General features: G+C 35.0%; 1 protein-coding gene across 12 annotated transcripts in view; it reads left to right on the top strand.

Moving 5' to 3' along the window:
- Positions 1–20,296, top strand: part of RHOT1 (ras homolog family member T1) — a 63,665-nt gene extending 43,369 nt beyond the window's left edge. For 2 of the 12 annotated variants that reach the window (XM_038548155.1, XM_038548157.1), the window contains exons 15-22: positions 220–350; positions 1,247–1,330; positions 3,114–3,233; positions 5,263–5,465; positions 6,515–6,610; positions 8,271–8,393; positions 17,572–17,715; positions 19,188–20,296. In XM_038548155.1, coding sequence (XP_038404083.1) covers positions 220–350; positions 1,247–1,330; positions 3,114–3,233; positions 5,263–5,465; positions 6,515–6,610; positions 8,271–8,393; positions 17,572–17,715; positions 19,188–19,305 — 1,019 coding nt within the window. In that variant the 3' untranslated portion in view covers positions 19,306–20,296. The other 10 variants (XR_005364686.1, XR_005364687.1, XR_005364688.1 and 7 more) reach the window with 10 other exon arrangements.
- Positions 20,297–20,667: the final 371 nt, after the last annotated feature.

The raw sequence follows: 20,667 nt of genomic DNA, 5'->3' as shown, positions 1-20,667 counted from the left end.
TAAAAAAAAAAGAAAGAAAGAAAACAAATGCATCTTTTTCCACTAATGAAGCCCTGTGGTATATTTAGTGCTTGGTTATACATACAGCTTGGCTGTATTACAGTATGTCTGTTTATTAATCACATACTTCATAAAAATGAAAAATCACGATACCCTGTTTTGCAGAAGATGAAATGGAGGCTCAATGAGTCTAAATGGTACATTTTTTTTTCTTTTTAGTAACAAGAGATAAAAAGATAGACCTTCAGAAAAAACAGACTCAAAGAAATGTATTCAGATGTAATGTGATTGGAATGAAAAACTCTGGGAAAAGTGGAGTCCTTCAGGCTCTTCTTGGAAGAAACTTAATGGTGAGAGTTCTCAAATAATAGAGTTTTATCTAACAAATTTTTGTAGTTATGAGTTTATATGATTTTTTCACAGCCATTAACTTTTTTAGGTGATAACTAGAGCTCAGTGGCCTGTGTATATTAGTAAAGGACAATCTAAGAGTAACAACAATCCTGTTGAACTGTCTTTATCTTTGTTTCATTGGTGTTAGCTATCATTTGTCTTCTTTTTCCTCAATAGTATTTAGGTCGGAATTAAATGAATACATATGTGAAAGCACCTGACATAGGTGCTTGGCATGAAATAAATGTATAGTGGGGATCCCTGGGTGGCTCAGCGGTTCGGCGCCTGCCTTTGGCCCAGGGCACGATCCTGGAGTCCCAAAATTGAGTCCCGCATCGGGCTCCCAGCATGGAGCCTGCTTCTCCCTCTGCCTGTGTCTCTGCCTCTCTCTCTCTATCTGTGTCTATCATAAATAAATAAATCTTAAAAAAAAAAGAAAGAAAGAAAGAAATGTATAGTAAATATTTAAAATTGAATACTTTATCTAATTCTGGCTACAGCCTTGTGAAAGGAGATGGATGTGTTTCCAGATGAGTCTCGTGTCAGACCAAATTATAATACAAGGAAAATTGCTGGCAAGTAGCTCTGCAGTACTTTCAGTAATTAGTTTATTTACTTTTCAGCTGCTGCTTTTCTTTATGCAGAACACATGCATCTTTTGTCTTAGACCTTAACTTGAGAACAAAGAAACATAAAATCAATGTCCCCTTTGTACTGATAAATAACACATAGTGAAGGGAAGAATGCCCTTTTATTTATGACGTACCCATACATACATGCAGAGTGTGTGTTGATGAAAACTAGGTACTGTAATTTCTTAACTGTAAATATTGAGACTTTTGGTTGTTTTCAGAGACAGAAGAAAATTCGTGATGATCATAAATCCTACTATGCGATTAACACTGTTTATGTATATGGACAAGAGAAATACTTGTTGGTAAGAAATTCTCTGGCATATAAAGATTACTGATTATTGGGCATATTTTTATATGATTCTTTGAAAACATAATCGGATTTAATTTAATGGCTATGTGTAGAACTTTTGTAATTTTTTTTTCCTTTCACCTGGTTTAGTCATTGGAATTAATTTTAATTCCCTTGATGTATGTGGTGATTACATGAGTGTAGATATAAGTGAAAATTAATCTATTCATGTGCTTAATTGTATGTTATACACAATAGAAAGTAAAAACAACAATAAAAAATAACTTCTCTTTCTTCTTTCTCCCACTTTTCTTTAAAAAATTTTGTTTTCCCCTTCTGTTGACCAGAAATTAATAGGAAAACCTTAACGCAGGTGATTGGTAGTTTGTCTATACTCTGCATCGAGTTTTATCTATTTAGCAGAGAGGTGTATGGTTACCAAATGTGTTAGTCTAAAAGAATGAATTAAAGAATTGTATGGCTGGGATCCCTGGGTGGCGCAGCGGTTTGGCGCCTGCCTTTGGCCCAGGGCACGATCCTGGAGACCCGGGATCGAATCCCACGTCGGGCTCCTGGTACATGGAGCCTGCTTCTCCCTCTGCCTATGTCTCTGCCTCTCTCTCTGTGTGACTATCATAAATAAAAAATAAAAATAAAAAAAAATAAAAAGAATTGTATGGCTAAAAAGATAATATGAAGTCCAGTAGAAAGAGATTATTACATGTTCTTCTTGGATCCATTCACAGTTTGGTTTGAACCCTGATCCCCCATTGATTAACTGTGTGACCTCAGGCAAGTGTCTTATTCCCTCTAAGCCTGACTTCCTTAAATTAGCTAACATGAGGAGCTCCTAACAAATAATAGGTACCAGAAATGCTCATTTCCTTTCCTTTTCTTTTTGGGAATAGTTTATTCTGCTACACAGATGATCACATTGAATTTTATACAGTTTTTCCTCCTTGTGATAAAAGTTTTTTTGTCAACTTCTTATTAAACCTTGTTTAACTCCCAATCTTCTCTTGTAAGTATAGTTCTATTTACTGGGTACTCAGTAAATATAGCTGACTGTTAATTTTCCTGTTTTTATTTTTATACTATTCTTTGCAAATTGATGTCTTTCATGTCTCCAAATATCCATGCTGGAATAGTGTTTTATTTGGAATATACTGAATCACTTCTGACTCTGTACTTCCCCTTTCTTCTCAGCATAGGTACACTATCTTACATAACTTTGTAGTACTGAGTTTTACTGTTGTTGGGTCATTGTTATATTATAGGTGGGCTATTTCTTTGGAGGTCTTATAGTCAACATTGGAAAAAAGTAGGCAGTGAAGCAGAACAAAATGACCTTAGTGTAAATAGTCTTTTTCTCTGTTTTGTTTTTTTAATTGATGAGAAGACAAGGTGGTCTGATAGAAAGAAAACAGACTTGAAATCATATTTGAGTTCAAATTTTGGTCTGTTGACTTGCTAGATATGTGTTATCTTAGGCAGTTGACTTAATCTCTTTAGCCTGTCATCTTATCTATGTAGAGAATGCATGTAGAGGGCCTGCCCGGGCACACGTTAGTCACTGACTAAATGTTTGCTCCTGTAAAACCTTAATTACCAAATTTTCAGTCCACAGAATCAGAAGCTACTGGTTTAGCTACACTTCCCACCTCTAAAAATAGCCTGAAAAGTTATGCTTAACTAGTACTTTATTTGGAAGTCAAGCAGTAATAACACATCATGACTTTAATTAAACATCAATATTATGATATTAATGTTTCTTATTATCTTTTTCTTTTTACAAGTTGCATGATATCTCAGAGTCGGAATTTCTAACTGAGGCTGAGATCATTTGTGATGTTGTGTGCCTGGTATATGACGTCAGTAATTCCAAATCCTTTGAATACTGTGCTAGGATTTTTAAGGTTTGTTGTTCTTTTGGTCTGTAACTTTATATGGAATTAAATGGAATTGTATAATGTGATGTTTTCTAACCAAAGGGATTCAAGAAAATCACTTGCAAAAAAAAAAAAAAAAAAAGAAAGAAAATCACTTGCAGAGCTTTTAAAAAATACATATGTTTGTTCCCATCCCTAAAGGTTACAGTTTCATTCTGAGGTGGTAAAGTCCAATTAAAATTAAAGTGAAGTTCGATTTAAACATTTTAAAAACACTTTTTCCAAAAATAAATAAATACATACATACATACAAAAAAAACCCACATTTTTTTTACACATGTGACTCTGATGTATGCATTTAGAGATAAGAACCTCTACATTAATGGAAGGTCTTCTTGGCCATTAGTAATGTTTGTGGAGAGGTGCCTGATGGGCTCAGTTAGTGGAGCGCACGACTCTTAATCTTGGAGTTGTGAATTCAGGCCCCACATTGGGTGAGAAATTACTTAAAATCTTAAAAAAAAAAAAAAAAGAAAGAAAGATGTGCACATGGATTATATATTGCCATTTACACAAATAATAATAATAATAATAGAGCAAGGGGAAAAACCAGAGGCTTGAAAAGCCCTCATTTGCTTTGAGATTATCACCAAGACCCAATAGGAGTAAAAAACTTTACAAAAACTTTACAAAACTTTACAAAATTTGTTGCAAAGGAATTTATTCTAGCATTATTTTTAATTAAAGAACTAGAAATAAAAAAAAAAAAAAATAAAGAACTAGAAATAATTTGGATATCTAACAATAGGAAGATGATTTACTAAATTAAGTTAAAAACAATAACAGTGGAATATTAAGCAGCCATTAAAAGTAATGATTTTGGGGGCACCTGGATGGCTCAGTTGGTTAAGCATCTGCCTTCGGCTCAGGTCTTGATCCCTGAATCCTCAGATCCTGAGATCGAGCCCTTGATCGAACCCTCGAGAGGGAGTCTGCTTCTCCCTCTCCCACTGCCCTCACCCTGCTCTTGCTCTCTATCAAATGAATTTAAAAATCTTTTTAAAAATAATGATTTTAGGGCAGTCCCGGTGGTGCAGCGGTTTAGCACTGCCTGCAGCCCAAGGTGTGATCCTGGAGACCTGGGATCGAGTCCCACATCAGGCTCCCTGCATGGGGACTGCTTCTCCCTCTGCCTGTGTCTCTACATCTGTGTGTGTGTGTGTGTGTGTCTCTCATGAATTTAAAAAAAAAAGTTAAAAAGTAAAAATAATGATTTTAAATTCTGAAAACATGGTAAATTGAGTACTCTATTTTTGAATGGCTATGTCCAGGGATCCCTGGGTGGCGCAGCGGTTTAGCGCCTGCCTTTGGCCCAGGGCACGATCCTGGAGACCCGGGATCGAATCCCACGTCGGGCTCCCGGTGCATGGAGCCTGCTTCTCCCTCTGCCTGTGTCTCTGCCTCTCTCTCTCTCTCACTGTGTGCCTATCATAAAATAAATAAATAAATAAATTAATTAATTAATTAATAAAATAATAAAATAATAAAATAAATGGCTATGTCCAGCATGACTGCAACTATAGAAATATATATAATTGCATATATATATGATTTTTATATATACATATATATACATAAATATATAATGATTTTTATCATTATATAAAGACTAACGATAAGAAAAATGAAAATAGTGAAAAAATAATATAATTGTGAAACAGGTTTTAAAAATAAAAATAATGTGCTTTAGGATAGAGGAATTTAGATGGATTTCTTTTTACTACAAAATATGGTATTTTTTTAATAAAAAAAGATGTATTTTTTTCAAATTGTAGTGAATCTGAAGAGTTGTAGGTTTGTATGGTTGAGAGCGTTAGAAAATTGGCCCCGGTCTTATGAGACTTCCCTGGTCCACTGTCAATCATTGTTTCTTAGTTTACTTTTGCCTTGAAGCTATGTTTTGCCCTGCAAGAGATAATTTTTAGTACACATGTAATTAAATTTAATAATTTTTTTAACTTGTCTTCAGATTTTGATTTTAGTTTTTATTCCATAGCAACACTTCATGGACAGCAGAATACCTTGCTTAATCATAGCTGCAAAATCAGACCTACATGAAGTTAAACAAGACTATAGTATTTCACCTGCTGATTTCTGCAGGAAACACAAAATGCCTCCACCACAAGCCTTCACTTGCAATACTGCTGATGCACCCAGTAAAGATATCTTTGTTAAATTGACAACAATGGCCATGTACCCGTAAGTACTTGCTCTGCCATCATTTTCATGTTGCATGGTTCATAATATCGTTGCATGCCATCAGTCACAAGGGTGGAACCTTTGTCACGTAGAAGTTGTTCAGCAACAGAAAGAGACTTTGTAACGAGAAGGAACAAATTTGACTAAATGCGAGTTTGGTTTGGGTGCCATAATAAAATTACATAAACAGTGCTTCTGACAGTATTTGTATATTTGTAAGCAGGCTGTAACTATCTTCATAGGATAGTACAATAAAACTCAACCCCCGACACAGCATTTAAAAAAAATTGTCTTATTTCAATAAAACGGGGTTGGCATCATGTTACTCTATACTTTTAAGACATTTCCATATGAACAAAAAATTCATCTTAGTATTTTTCTGTTTATTGACCTTGAGTATGTGGAAGATTCTAAAATACTTTATGAATTTATGTTTAAATTATAGGTATGTTTGAGTTGAGAATATAATGTCTTTTTTAAGTGCTGTAAACAGTAGTTGTAATTGGAATTCCTACTATATAAATGTTTTACATTAAGTGTTGTGAGCCATGAATTTTATGTACATTTATTGTATATCTATACATGCATATACATAAGCACATAACTGTGGACATTTTCATAGCTTACTAACTGCTTTAGAATTGCATGGTTCTTAATGGCATTCTCCTCAAGTACTGTGTGTATATAACTCTGTTTTGTAACAAGATAGTTTTTCAGGCAGTGCGTTTCTCAGGACTTTAGCTTAATCTCTTTATTATTAATTAAGTCTCTAAATTATTTTTCTTCTTATGAAAACTGGTATAAAATAGAGTAATAACCAAACATGGCTACAAACTGAAGTCTTTCAGAAAGGTGTTAATTTGCGCAGATTCTTTAAATCAGAGTTAACTTTACTGCTATTCTGTTAACTAATACTTTTTTTAAAAAGGCAGCAAACCCTTGAAATTCTATTTGTATTGGAAGACAAGTCATTCCTATTACTATAAGATAAACAAAACCTTATTTGTGTTTTACCTTTGCTTTAAAAGTCTCATGTATGTTATCTACAGAGAGGATCATTACAGAGACAGACTCTCCCGAGACATGGGCAACACTGATAGAATAGAGAATTTGAGAAAAATCTGGGTCTTTCTAAAAACTGCTTTGTAAGTTACTTTTTCTTTATGGCTTCTGTGGGATTTTGTTGGCATTTTCTTATAGATGACCAGATCTCCTTTCTTGCCATAATTAACATTTAGTAATTATCCAGAAACGCACTGCTTGGTCAGGCTTACTGCCTAACTGTATATTACAGTGGTTTTTTGTTTTTGTGTTTTTAGGTTTTTTTATTTTTTATTTTTTACTGTGTAAATGCACTATTTTAATCTTATAGATAATCGTAACTGTGTTTTCAGATCTGCATCTTTAAGACATTTTACTGCAATTTGTGTGTGTATGTGTGTGTATATGATAAATGTACATACAGGGACCCTTGCTTATATGGTTAATCCCAAACTACTTCTCATGAAGCATCTCCCTGTTGCTAAGCATACTTTGCATCTCTCCTTTTTGGTGGGTGGAGCCTGTGTATGTTGAAGAGTCAGGTTGAATTGATAAAATAACAGATGGATTCCAGTATGACAGCTGGCAGCAACTTAGTAGCATTGGTATGTTCATCATCACAAATCAAGTTTTAAAAAGGAATGTCTTGAGTCTATGAGAGTTTAAAAAATTAATTCTCATTTTTCTTCATGTTGAGAATTAGGCATTATTGGGATGCTGCTAATCTCCACAACCATGCCACCGTGTGATGTGGTCTCATCAGATCTCACAAGCTAAGCTAAGTCAGATTGGGCCAGTCCTTTGACTGAGAAGCCTTTAAAAAATGTTCAGGTGTTACAAGAAGTGATGGCATTGATTCATCAGGTGGCGCTCTTCTGAATGGGTTCTGCGCCAGTACTTCTTCAGGGTGGTGTGATGGCTTTGTATGTCTGAGTGGCTCTGACCACTGACCAGTCACTGGAGACCTCCCTATTTTGGTTGTTAGGATGGAGGTGAAATAGATTGCCCCATGTGCCTGTACCAACTAGTACAACTCCACTCAACCAGAAAGGAGTCAGAAAGCCTCCTAAATTTCATATCTAATATTAATTGGACCCATTGTTGATTTTTATATCCTTACCCAGAGTTTCATACTGTCGTACTTAGCTGCTGTGTTTTAGTAGCAGATGAAATCAACCCTATATTTCGTTCAAGTGGAAATTTATGAAGCACTTTGATTTCCTTTGGGAGCCTGGGTGCTTGATGAATTAAAGACGATGTTGTTCATATCTCCTCAGGGTTGAATATACTCGTCTTTTGGCTCTTTTGTGTATTTGTCACTCTTCTCCTTCCTGGTTTTCAGGCATGTGTGTATGCTGAGGGAGGAGGGAATGGTTATTTAAATGCTAGCAAACTTTGTCCTTTGGTGGGTGCTCTGGCTTACTCAGTTTTTCTTTTTATTAATTTACATGAGGGTGCCATCTATTGCTGTGCATACTTATTCCACTAAAGCTCTTGTAATAATAATTCCATCCCCCCTCCAAAAAAAGCAAGAGTATTAGTTAATTTTCCTTAGGTTTTCTATAGGGAGGGAGGAGGGAGCTATTACTGTTTATTATATTTTTGGTAAATGTGGAATTCTGCACAACTTTAGCATGCCCCACACTGTCCTTTTTTCCTTAGTGTTGCTTATGCCTAAATCTTTTTTTTTAAGTTGGCACACCCTAACTTGTGCCATATTTGCAAGTAAGAACTCAACTCCTGTCCTTCTGTGTGTTTTCGCAGCCATGCCCGGTTACGCTGTATGTGCACCTGCAACAGGTGTACATTTTGCATCTGTCAGAACTTCCTCAACTCAGACTTGCTGCAATCTGTAAAGAACAAAATCTTCACTGCAGTTCTTAACAGGTTCTTAACTTTATTTACTGGGTACCAGGCATTCTGTTAAAATACCAAAGAAAAAAGTGGATAACTATTTATTATACAGATACTACAAAGACCACAAACCAACTGATGCCCAACTAACTTCTACTAAAATTCTCACCATGGTGACGATGTTTTTAGGGGACTATAAAATAAGATTTTGGATTTCTTTTTCATGAAGGAAGCTAAAGTATTGTTCATATTACAGGATAGTTTGTGTAGGGAGATTAACATCTTTTGGTTGAGAGTTATAGAAATAGACTAGGACTTTTGTAGTAAGGAAAAGGCACATTGATCCCAAATGTTAAACTGTACTCAGCTTACATTCAACTAATATACTTAACTAAAACCATACTAATGCCAGCAGTATCTTAGGTTTGAAAAATTTCTGTATTGTCAGTACAGAAATTTGAAGAGCATGACTTCTGGAAATGAGAATCACAGCCAACTTTGAGGATTCAAAGGAATGTGGGAAAGAAAAGATCTGTAGTACTAATTTTTGAGGTCTTTATAATCAAGCCCAAAACATGAAATATGCTTAGAAAGTAATACGGTTTTTAGAAAGGGAAGAAAAATAAACAAAAAGTAGGATATTTACATTCCCTCAAAGCAAAGAACTTGGAAGGTTATATTCTTATTCTGGTCATGCTTACATTATTCAGATTTACATTTTGTGAGCATTTAAGAGCCTATGTACTATTAATTTGTATCTACTGTAAATTGTGTCTAAAGATGAATGAGTGTTTTGAAATTAACATTCAGATGTCATTGGGAGCTGGGCTTGATTAAGACAGATCTTCAAGCTTAATCAATTTTGGTTAGAAATGGGTCCATTTTTGCTTACCATTGGACTCTCACTGAAGGCAAGGCTCCAACGGTACCAAATAAAAGGATAGTTTGTGTCCACCAGGAAGAGTAGTAGTTGTGGCTATGAAACAGTGAGACTTTATTTAATGTGGGTCAAAAACTGATTTTGAAGGCATTCTAAAAAGAGATTTGATGACGTTTTGAGCACTAGCAGCTCTGGAATAAGAATGCAGCCATCTCAGGTGACTGCTTTGAAGGGACTGCCACACTAATTTGGTGGTAAAGTTCTGCCTCTGTCCTTTGAACGGCACCTTACAAGGTAGTAACACAGATTTGCTCATGATGACTATCTGGGAAAATGCAAGGCTAGTTCAAACCAAACAACATTCAAGAGCTCCAGTGTTAGAAATGGTAGAGTTGGAAGAGATTCCAGAATGCATCTGGCCTAACCTCCCATTAGAATGCCTTCCTAAAAGCCTTCCTGTGGAGAGTACTGTTTACCTGCTGATGGCTTTCCTCATTGGAGAGGGTTTTTGCTTTTACCTTTGCTCTTTATTTTTATTTTTTAACTAAAATGATTTCCCTATAACTTTCTCTCCTTTAGTTTTAGTTCTGCCCTTTAGAACAACATACGACTATTCTACTCCCTCTTCAACATAGCAATCCATCAGACATTTGAAGACGGCCATCATGTCTCCCCTAATTTTCTCTTCTCCAGGTAGAACATCCCCATTTCTTTCAGCCTTTTCTTAAATTAGATGGTTTAGTGACCTCACCAGTCCTGATTGTCCGCACCTGTGAAAGCCCTTTTGGTTTTCAGAGTTCCTCTTAAAAGAGGTGCCACTGAGAATGGAGAGCAGTGCTCTAGGTGTGATGGGGCTAGTCCAGAACAGTGGGTAGTCATGTTCCACAGTTAGGACAGCACCTGTCTGCTGCATGAATTAACTTTTTTAGCAGCCCATCCCACTGTTGATGCATATGAATCTTGGGGCTCATTGAAATCAGATCTTTTTTCATATGAAGTACTATTAAGGCAGTGTCCCCTCCTCTCTAATTGTGTACTTGACATTTTTAGTTGACTCTTTGAATATAAACACAGATACATATGTATCTCTATTAAATGTCATATTCTTCTTTTTGATCCATTTGTTCTAGCTCAGTCATTTCAAACATTATTTCTGTCATTTGTCCCATTATATATCTCTCTTGGCATTGTGTTACTTGCAAACTTGGTAGATATGTCTTCTTTATCTTTCAAGATATTGATAAAAAATAATGTTGAATACCCAAAGATTGGAGAGAGAGGGGGAGCCAAAGCCAGCAAGCCCTAAAGTATTCCATTGGAGAACTCTTTTCCCAATGACACTGTTTAAAATTCTTGGGGAAAGATTATTCTGTAAATTAAGAATATTATTATCCAGTCCATATTTTATATCTTATTATCTTACAAGATATTTCATAGAGGGCTTTTTTGAAATCAATATGTATTTTCTAACACAGTCCTCTGATCTACCAATGCAGTAATTTTATCTAAATAGGAAGTGACATCTATTTGGTGTCTTATTCTTGGTGAACCCACCTTGGTTCCTAATAATTGCTAATCAAAAAACATCTATTTTATTTGTTCTCGAAGATCTTCAGTGTCCGTAATTGCAGACTGAATTCATTGTCTGGATCTTAGTGACAATTTTATTCTTAGGTTGATTTAATCTGCTTCCAAATGAAAAAGGTTGGGTGTGTATTAATGGATGAGCTTGCTCATAATAAAGTACTCTACAATGATCTTTGAAGGGAAATCAGTATATTTTGTCATATCTATTTATAAACTAGAACTAATTTGATGGTAATGTTAGCATACATCCCTGACATCTAGTAATCAAGAATGGGATGAATAAAAAAGAGAAGGAGGGAAACCAACATACCTTTCAAAGAATTCCTTCTTGATTTCTTGTAGTGTTTCAAAATTTTATAGAAGCACAGTGGAAATTTAGGAGTTCTGTATTGAAGTTTCTCCTTGTTTATAAAAGGTTGTTGGTAAGGTAGGTGGGGGTAGAGCCCCAAATCTTAAGTACCTAAGGGTCCGAGTAGTTAATGTAAATGAAGAAGGTGGCCCAAGTATGAGAAGTAAGAGACTGTCGGGACTATGATAGGCCATATCCAAAAGATGCAGCCACAACTCAGCCCTGGCCTTTTGTTGTTGTCCAGGCTGAGTGTTGCCAGGTCTTCTGATTCTATGAGGCACTAGAAATCAAGATTTTTTTTTTTTTTAAATCTGGATTTTTATGTGAAATTTCCTGCTATTCAAATAATGGCAAGTAAATTTAAATCTTTAAAAGTACTCTTCAGAACAAAACATGTTTACAGACCACCAGGTTGCAACCTCAGTCTTAAGATATGGCCTAGAGTTGTGAAATTGCAGGCAAAAAAAAGAAAAACATACACCTAAGGAATGAAAATGTCTTTTTTCCCCCTCCTACCAACCAAATTCTACTCCCTTTTTCATGAAGAATCTGAAAAGGTTGTGGGGTGATGGGGTCACCTCCTTTCTCTACTATCTCTCAGGTTGTGGCAGCCTTTGGTGGTGGGTCACTCTTGGTTCGCCACGCCAGAGATATCTTAATGTTATAAAGCAGAAAAAGGACTGATTAATTGGGTAAAAGTCATTTAGGAATTTTTCACTGTAATTCACTAGGGAGGAGTCTCCCACTCAACAGTAAGCCTTAAGTCTTTGGTTTTAGAAGCTTGCCACGTCTCGTGTTTGACTTAGAACTGTAAAAGAGTAGTTTTAAAATTTTTATTTAAGCAAAATGTTCATTAAACACCTGCAAAGAAATTAATAGGCAGATATTGGTGCATACATCTTGGTCTCAAATTTAGTGCCTTCTTTAGTGTGCTTGTAATAAACATGTTGGTTGTTGAAGCAAATCACTTCCAGAGATAGTACATGTTTGAGACAATGGTCTCCCTATACCTCCCCCTGCCCCTGTGATTTATTCATTTGAATCCTTAAGTTCCTGCTTTAGATAGGATCTTCTGTGACCTGGGGCAGAATCTGAAGATGAAGAAGATTTGAACCTGCCTTTAAATACTATGTTTTCAGTAACCTTAGTCCCTCAGGCTACAAAAGGAAGTGTAATAACCTGATCATGAGAGGATTTAAGCCTAATTATATTTAGGCAGTTCCCACAGATTCATTTCTGAAATTAACCGTTTTTTCCCTAGCTGTCTGTCTTTGACCAGTAAACATTGCCCCCCCCTTTTTGAGCTTATTTACTGACACTACATATTTTAAGTAGAGAGTAGTAATAAAGTTTTTTCTTTTTAATGTAATTGAATATATATTTCAAGATGTGAAATCAGTGTTAAATTATGTATCTGATATGGAACTTTAGTAATTATGATCTCACCCTTGTGATCTGGACAGATTTATGTTTTTCTTTAGAATAATTTATGAATAACGAATTATTGGAATTTAAATACATTTGGAAGATGATTAATGTGGTCAGAATGATTTTAATCTGTGGCAATGCTTTCATTTCAAATAGTGTAAATTATGGTACTGGGAAAATATGCCTTCTGATTTTATTTTAATTTTAATTACCTTTTGAATCTGAAAGTTAAAATGATTATGTAAGAGTGAGCTGGATTGTTGGTTTGAACTACCCAGGATTTTAGTTATCAAGTATTTATTATTCCAACTTCAGAAGACTCCTACTTTGCATGAGGATGTTACTGTACTGCAATGTGCTGTGGACTTTAATTTGTCCTTTCCTTTAGGTGTTCATTTTAATTTGTATGTCTGTGTCACTTAGTCATTATTTTTTAACTTCTCTCAGTCCCTATCCCAGCTAATTTCTGTGTGTAATCCTCCCACTTTTCCTAACCTATAATTTAATCAGAATTACTTTATAATTTCTTATTTTGGTGTGATTTTCTTTGGTACGTATTTTGGTTTTAGGATTTCTCTCATCCCATTTTATTATTTGTATCGGCCATATAAATTATTTGTTCTTAAGTTTAGTAGCAGCATTTTACTTTAGCGACCAACTGCATAGTTCACAGTGAGTATTTACAGTGACCCAGAGGTATGATGGACAGTCATTATTCTCAGTGAATTCTTTAATTTTTTAATGCATTTTTTAAATTGCATGTATGTAGCATTTATTTTAAGCCATTTATTAGTGACATTTGCCCATATTGCTTTAATAATTACCTAAGTTGCTCCTTCATGGACTTTAAAACTGTGTTACTTAATAAGAACCCGTTTTTTGAAGAAAGATTTTATTGTCACTCTGAAATGAACTGCCTTTTCATAGGTTTGCCTTAAGAAGAGGATAAGTACCTAGAAATCTTAATGTAACACAGTCTTCTGGCAATGTTAAGAGTTCTTAGAATATTATGGTAAACTGTTGTATCCAAAAAAGTCTGTCCTGTGTTTTAGTTTCATATGAAACTTCTCTGTTCCCTTGTATCAAAGTCCTTACAAGGTTTTTCTTTTAATTAGGATACATAGTCTTATGTTTAAAATTATACAAGAGTTTATATTATAGATTCTCCTTAAGTAAGCTGCTGCTTGCTTATACATTTTAAATTTTTGCCATTTGTTAGAGTATTAAAGGTTGCCACAAGGTGGAGTTTACCTGCTCTGATCTTTAAGTATCAGTAGGTTACATATAAATATTATGTGTTTCCCATATATCTAGGATCATTTATAATTTTGGTTCTTCTAATGCTTGGTGAAACATTTCTTGACATTGATGTACACTTACACCCTTTTCCAAAGTATGTTACTATTTAGGCATGCTCAGTTAACATGATTTCATATGATTTGTGTTGTAATTTATCTTTGTTGAATACTATATTTTGACTTCTTAATCTATTTTGAGAACTATCTTATTAAGAGATTTCATGCCTGCTAGTTCAATTAGAACTGTCATTATTAAAATTATTATTAAGAATAGTGGCATCATTATTAGAAATGAATGTATAAGATACTTCACCAGGCAAAAACAAACCACCAAGAAAACATTGAGAGGAATAACAGCAGGGAGGCCCAGAAGACTTTTAAAAAGCAAGTGAAATACTTAAAAACAGAACACTTAACTATAGTTTTGGTGACCTCGGTATAATTTTCCACTTGAGCTATGAAATTTCAACGAGGAAAAAGCTGTGTGTGCTATCTATGAGCCCTAGTAAGTAGGTTACACGCATTATAGTTACATAGGCAGTTGCAAAGTATTAACTTAAAAATTCATACTTGAAATACATATGTGGATAGAAAGAACATTCATGTTCCTACTTTTGTGTACCTCTGATTTGGGTTTGGTAAGATGAGAAGAATGCAATCTAAGAAATTCACATTTATTTCTGAAAAGTTGTACAGGACGGCTGGTAAAAGTGCCTGGGTGGAACTGCTCTTTCTGCTCTTGAGTCTGCTCCACTGAACTTTTCTTTCTTCCTCATCATAGTCTGCAACTGATATCTGGACCTTTCTGAATGTTCCCCCCTCCTTAAATTGTAATTTTTGCAGATATTTAGGTCTCTGCAATATAGTTTTTATACCCCAGACCTAAAGTCCTGGGACACGTTATAAAAAACAATATTAAAAATGCTCTATTTGGGAATAGCTTAATTCCACTGAGCCCTTTAGAATTTGATTATTTTGTTTCTAAATATTGCAACTGATACCATTCCTCCTATTATTGCTCAAATACATTGAACCAACAAAAATTTTAACTCCTATTTTTATATATATCATAAATAACAGAGTGAATCAAAAGTATCTTGTATGCCTTCTTTAAGGCATTCTGTGTAAAGGTACATAGGAATTATGGTCACTCTGTTATATGCCTTGTGTGATTGTTTACACAAACACTTCTTAATTTAGGTCTTTATTGCCTGAAGTTTGAAACCTTTCCTTCCCTCTGCCGTATTAAGTAGCAGCATAGCAGCCGACTGGCTGGCTGAATTGGTAGAGCATGTGCCTGTTGATCTCCAGGTTGTGAGTTCAAGCCCCACATTGGGCATGGAGCCTACTTTAAAAAAAAAAAAAAAAAAAAGGTGCTTGTTATCTGATAGATGTATGGGTCCTTAGCACTTCTAAGCAGAAAACCAGCATCCGATATGGAAGAATTTTCCACCTAAGAGCTCAGAAGCTCTGCAAAGCTTTACATGATTAATTAAGGAATATATTCCAGTATGTAGGCATTATTTCTTATGTTCTAAAAAGAGATACTGCTGAACTAAATTATTGTACATAGAGAAGGAAAATGTGATTCTGGTATATCAATAGATTTTTTTTAAAAGAATTTCTATACACACATGCACACACATTTTTGACCTTTAATACTCAGTTTTCGGAAGTCTTTTAAGGAAACTATACTAAATACAGAGAGAAATCTTCTGTAGAAGGATATTCACCACTTATAGTCACCAGTAAATGGAGACAGTCACCTACAGAGGAATGAGATATAATAAAGCTGTTTAAAATGATGTTTCTGGGGGTGCCTGGGTGGCTCAGCCACTTAAGCATCTGCCTTTGGTCCAGGTCATAATCCAGGGTCCTGAGATCAAGCCCCACATTGGGCTCCCTGCTCAGTGGGGAGTCTGCTTCTCCCACTGCCCCTCTACCTGCTCGTGCTTGCTCTCTCTCTCAAATAAATCTTTTAATAAAATAAAATGATGTTTCTGTAATTTATGAAAAAATCCTTACATAATAGTAAATTTTTTAAAGGATATAAAATTATATAAATTATACATATTGTGTTTGCAGCTATGTAAGAAACACATAGAAAAAGTCTAAAAAGAAATACCCAAAGTTTTAATTAGTTGCCTTAGGTGATAGGACTCTAGGTGATTTTTCTTCTTCCCACTTTTATTTTCCTTGTATCTTATAATGAGCCTATATTACCTTTCTGACAGTAAAAAATAATAATAATAATAAACTAAAAAAATATGCCATAAGATAATTTATTCTAAGAAGATATGTTAGTCATTTTTAAAGAATTATACTTTTGAATTGCAGAATTTCTTTTTGCTTGAGTTTAGAAATGAACTAGAAAGCAGCTTTATGAAAAGCTCTGTTTGAGCTTGAGACTTGAAATGACAAACATGACTCAGTTCTTATAGTTATGGAATACAATTAAGATCATCACGTTGTTCTCTATTCAGGTGTTGTCAGTCAGCTAAGCAGTGACAAATGTGCCATCCATTTGCTTTCTCATATAGAGAGAGCCTGATTAGTGCAGCTTGTAAATGCACGCGCTAACGGTATGAAATAGGTCTCTAAGTCGCTTTCCGTGTCTACCAGTGTCTTAAATAACCATTATATCATTGATGGAGTCATTGAAGTATATCTTAGGAGTTAAAGTTGCCTTAAGATTTAAACTAGCTGTATCTTGACTATGTATCTATATTGTTTCTCATATATGAATATGAACTGCTGTTCTGCCTATTGAAGGCTGTACTGTAGCTTGGGGAAAACCGTAATCACTATCTTGAAATGTAAAGGTAAACTAAGCAATAAAGTCAGAATATATTCATGAATGGTAATACTTTCTTAAAATACAACAAAGGGAGCTGTGTGAAACTGATTCCCATACTTGAAAAATATTTATGAGAAATCATTTTGACTGATTTTAATGTGATGACAGCTAGTTTTAATCATAACCCCTTCCCTAAATTAAAGCATAAATGTAAAAAAATCTTTTAAAAGTCCTTCACCAGTAAAGATGCATAAAAATCAGAGAGACCAAAGCTGAAGCAAAAGCTCTAATGCCCTTTTAGCCTATGTTCTCACTTTAAATTCTATGCATCTTTATTGATGTGGAGTTATAAACTTTGAAACTCTCATCATAGATCTATGATAGTCCCTGAGTTTGGGGCATTGGGCTCAATTTTTTTATAGATATATGTTTGCAGTTATTGGTAGTCTGCAATTAGAAGCATCAATAAATGTCATAACTAATAGTTGTTAGCTTCATTTTTAATGAATATTTGTGGTCACCACATACTGTGAGGTACTGCTTAGGTACTGGTTTCAAGGGCTTCATTTAGTGTTTCAGATCCACCAGGACTAGCCTCTAAGGGATATATAGAGAATGTATATAACAGCCGTAGGTTTTCTTGTCTGGTATGGGAGTGTTTTTAAAAAGTACACATAGATTTTTTTTTTTTTTTGAAGTTTGGCAGTTTGTTACAGAATACATTTATTTTAAATATAGAAAGCATGAGATGCATCATATTAGGGTGGCAACTCAATTTATGTGTGGGATGTTTAATTGAGAGATGTTATTTTCAGTCCCCTTCTTTTGTGAGCTCTGCTGTGAACTGCAAACTGTGTGCATGTGTATAAAAGGTTAAGAGCCCGGGTAGCTGAGTGGGGTGCCATGCTGTTAGCAGACGACGAAAGCAGTATTACCCACCAGGTGCACGCCGTCAGCTGTGTAGAAGATTCCATCTTCATGGAGTCATCTCACGGTCCACTTTTTCTTGAAGCCAGGTAACATTTCCCACAACCAGTGGGTTGGCCTTTGAGTTTTTCCAGCTGGAAAAACCGAAACCTAAGAATTTTCTTCCCTAACTTTAAATAAATAAATAAATAAAACATTGCCTGTTGGAGGAACTAACTCACAAGGTGGAATGGACCTGTGTTTTTATCACTTCGCTTTATAAAATAATACTTACGTCAGGAGTGATTTTTTTATTTTTTATTTTTTTTAGGAACTGGGGAGAATAAGATATTGGAGCGCTGTGTGTTGTTTTGCCATGGTGATAAGCATGGAGCACTCTGGCTTGTATTATAGACTTGTTTCTAGGATGTGCAGATTGCATTTTGTGATAACTAATCTGATCATCACTCTTAGACTATTACTGAGGCAAAGTCATTGCTTACAATTGATGTTCTTGGCTCTTAACTCTTGCATATGTCAGCATCTTGGTCTTTTAATGATGTCTGACTTTTGCTTCAGATCTGTGTGTTTTTTAGCTGCAAAATAACCTGAACTAGAAAGTCTCCTTAAGCTCTTAATTCTATAAGTTTTCTACATTTCCTCAATTATGTTCCTTTAACTAAAACTTCAGGGACACTTGAATAAAATATTCCAACTTTTGCTTTAAAGTGTTATCCTCTCTATGGTAAGCTGTCATACTTGAGACTCTTGAGGGTGCTTAGCAGTGTCATTAACTGAGCATGCTCACAAACTCAGTTTGTGGTACAGGCTGTCCCTGTTCTTGTCATACATTGTATGGCTTCTTTTCTGTCATTTACCTTTCGGTCCATCATGTTACATTATGTCCTTTAGTTGGTACCATTGTCACTGCCTGTCTGACTAATACCAGGGTTGGTTTTTGTTTTGTTTGTTTTTAATATTATTTCTTTAATCATCAGTAACCCAATTAATGCAAACTGGTAAATTTTCCCCATCCTCTTTGGGATTTAAAAAAATATTTTTGGTAAATTTTTAAGGGGGTCAGTGTTTCCAAAGTTGACTTTAAGCATTGCTCTTAGAAAAGTATGGTCACTTGTCACTTAACTGCTTACAAGATAGCTTTCAATCCCTGGGGACAAGAAATTGCATATTAAGTTCCATGAAATTAACTCTCAGAATTGTGAGATCTCAGTTTCACCTCTCATGTTGAAGACTGTGGTGGGATTAAAAAGTAGTAGGTTGATTTGTCTACATTCTCTACATTCCATGTGAAGAAAATGTCTAAAATTTTAGAGCTGTTATCTCCCAAGTAGTAGCTAATTGTAAAGACATTCATCTTTATTAATGCCTACATTATGTCTTAAGATAATGATTATCTAAGCAATGTACATGTGGCTATATTGATAAATGTTTTTGGTAAGCGTTATTGTATGCAATTAGCTTGACAAGTGTGCTAATACTTCCCTAAAAGTAGACTATTAATGTAATTGGCATTTTTCATACTAATCATGTTTCAAACATTAATTATATTTTCTGACTACAGGCACGTGACACAAGCTGACCTCAAGAGCTCCACGTTTTGGCTTCGAGCAAGTTTTGGTGCTACTGTTTTTGCAGTTTTGGGTTTTGCTATGTACAAAGCATTGTTGAAACAGCGATGATTAAAAAAAAAAAATACTGGCCCTACCAAAAACAAATACTTTTATGTATTTATGTATGCTTTAAATTCTGCTAGAAATATTGAGATATTTATACATGCAGAGTTACTTTATTAATATTTGTAATTCATGCATAAGAGTATTTTAATGATAGTTATAACTGCAGTATTGGCTAGCATATGGAAAGAAAGAGCTTATCAGCCAAACTAAAATGGCTAAATCTCAGAGGCCAAAAGGGAATATTTTGTAAATAATGTACATATTCAGGCAAGATATGGTCTCCCAAACTGAATTCTAGAAATGATGTTTCTAGATGTTTCTACATGGTATTGTTAGTGTTCGGTTGGCTCACTCTCCTGGGTCTAAGTCAGCTCAGAGATTGTATTTACTCATGAATCAGTTATTTATTTCACATTTTACTCAGAATGATCCTTTGGGTTCTTTAAAGAACATGAGACCCAATTTGCCATTTTCTCTCCGTTTTTTAGAAACCGATGAGTCATGGTCAGCTCACACCTCTCTTTCAGTCACTCGTGGTAGGCCAGCCTTGAAGCTGTTGTGCAATCTAGGAAGTTGCATAGCTGAGTGAAGTGCTTCTTTAAGGAAGGAGTGAGTTAAAGGCAGGTAGCTGGGGCGTTACCTAAATGATTATGTTGCTTCCTTTGTCTGTATGTGGATTTTATAGCCCTTTCAATCAAATGAGAAAAAAGATTTGTATATTATCAATGTTTTTAGTTTAAATAAACAGTCACCATTACTACTATTGAATTTCCTCCCCCAGTGTACATCATTCTATAACGGCCGTGTCTATTATAGTGTGTTACCGTAGCTGCATGTGTCATAAAGTGTTCTATATCTGGCTAGGATAACCCGGAGGCAGCACTTTTTTAAATAGTAAAATAAATCAAATGACTATAAACTCTCATGATAAACCTATTTTTTTCCATCATCAACCTTTTCGAGTATTTAAATAAATAACTGCTGTGTACCGTGATCTTGAGTTTTTTGTCTTACGAAGTAAATATTTCTGTACGAATGTGAATGAAATCCTCTGGTTTCTATCTTTCTTACCTCAAAAATTATTTTTTGTTCAAGATAATACTCATTAGGAAAGAAGATAGTATGATTTGTATATATAAGAGGGAAGTCTTTTTTTTTGTTTTTTGTTTTTTAAAGATTTTATTTATTTATTCATGAGAGGTAGAGAGAGAGGCAGAGACACGGGCAGAGGAAGAAGTAGGCTCCATGCAGAGAGCCCGATATGGTACTCGATCCCAGGACTTCAGGATCACGCCCTGAGCTGAAGGCAGGCACTAAACTGCTGAGCCACCCAGGGATCCCTGGAAGTCTGTTTTTTAAAGTTGT

The sequence above is a fragment of the Canis lupus genome, chromosome 9, assembly GCF_011100685.1.
Source record: "Canis lupus familiaris isolate Mischka breed German Shepherd chromosome 9, alternate assembly UU_Cfam_GSD_1.0, whole genome shotgun sequence".
In the NCBI taxonomy this organism is placed as follows: Eukaryota; Metazoa; Chordata; class Mammalia; order Carnivora; family Canidae; genus Canis; species Canis lupus.
This window is presented reverse-complemented; position numbering and strand designations above follow the sequence as displayed.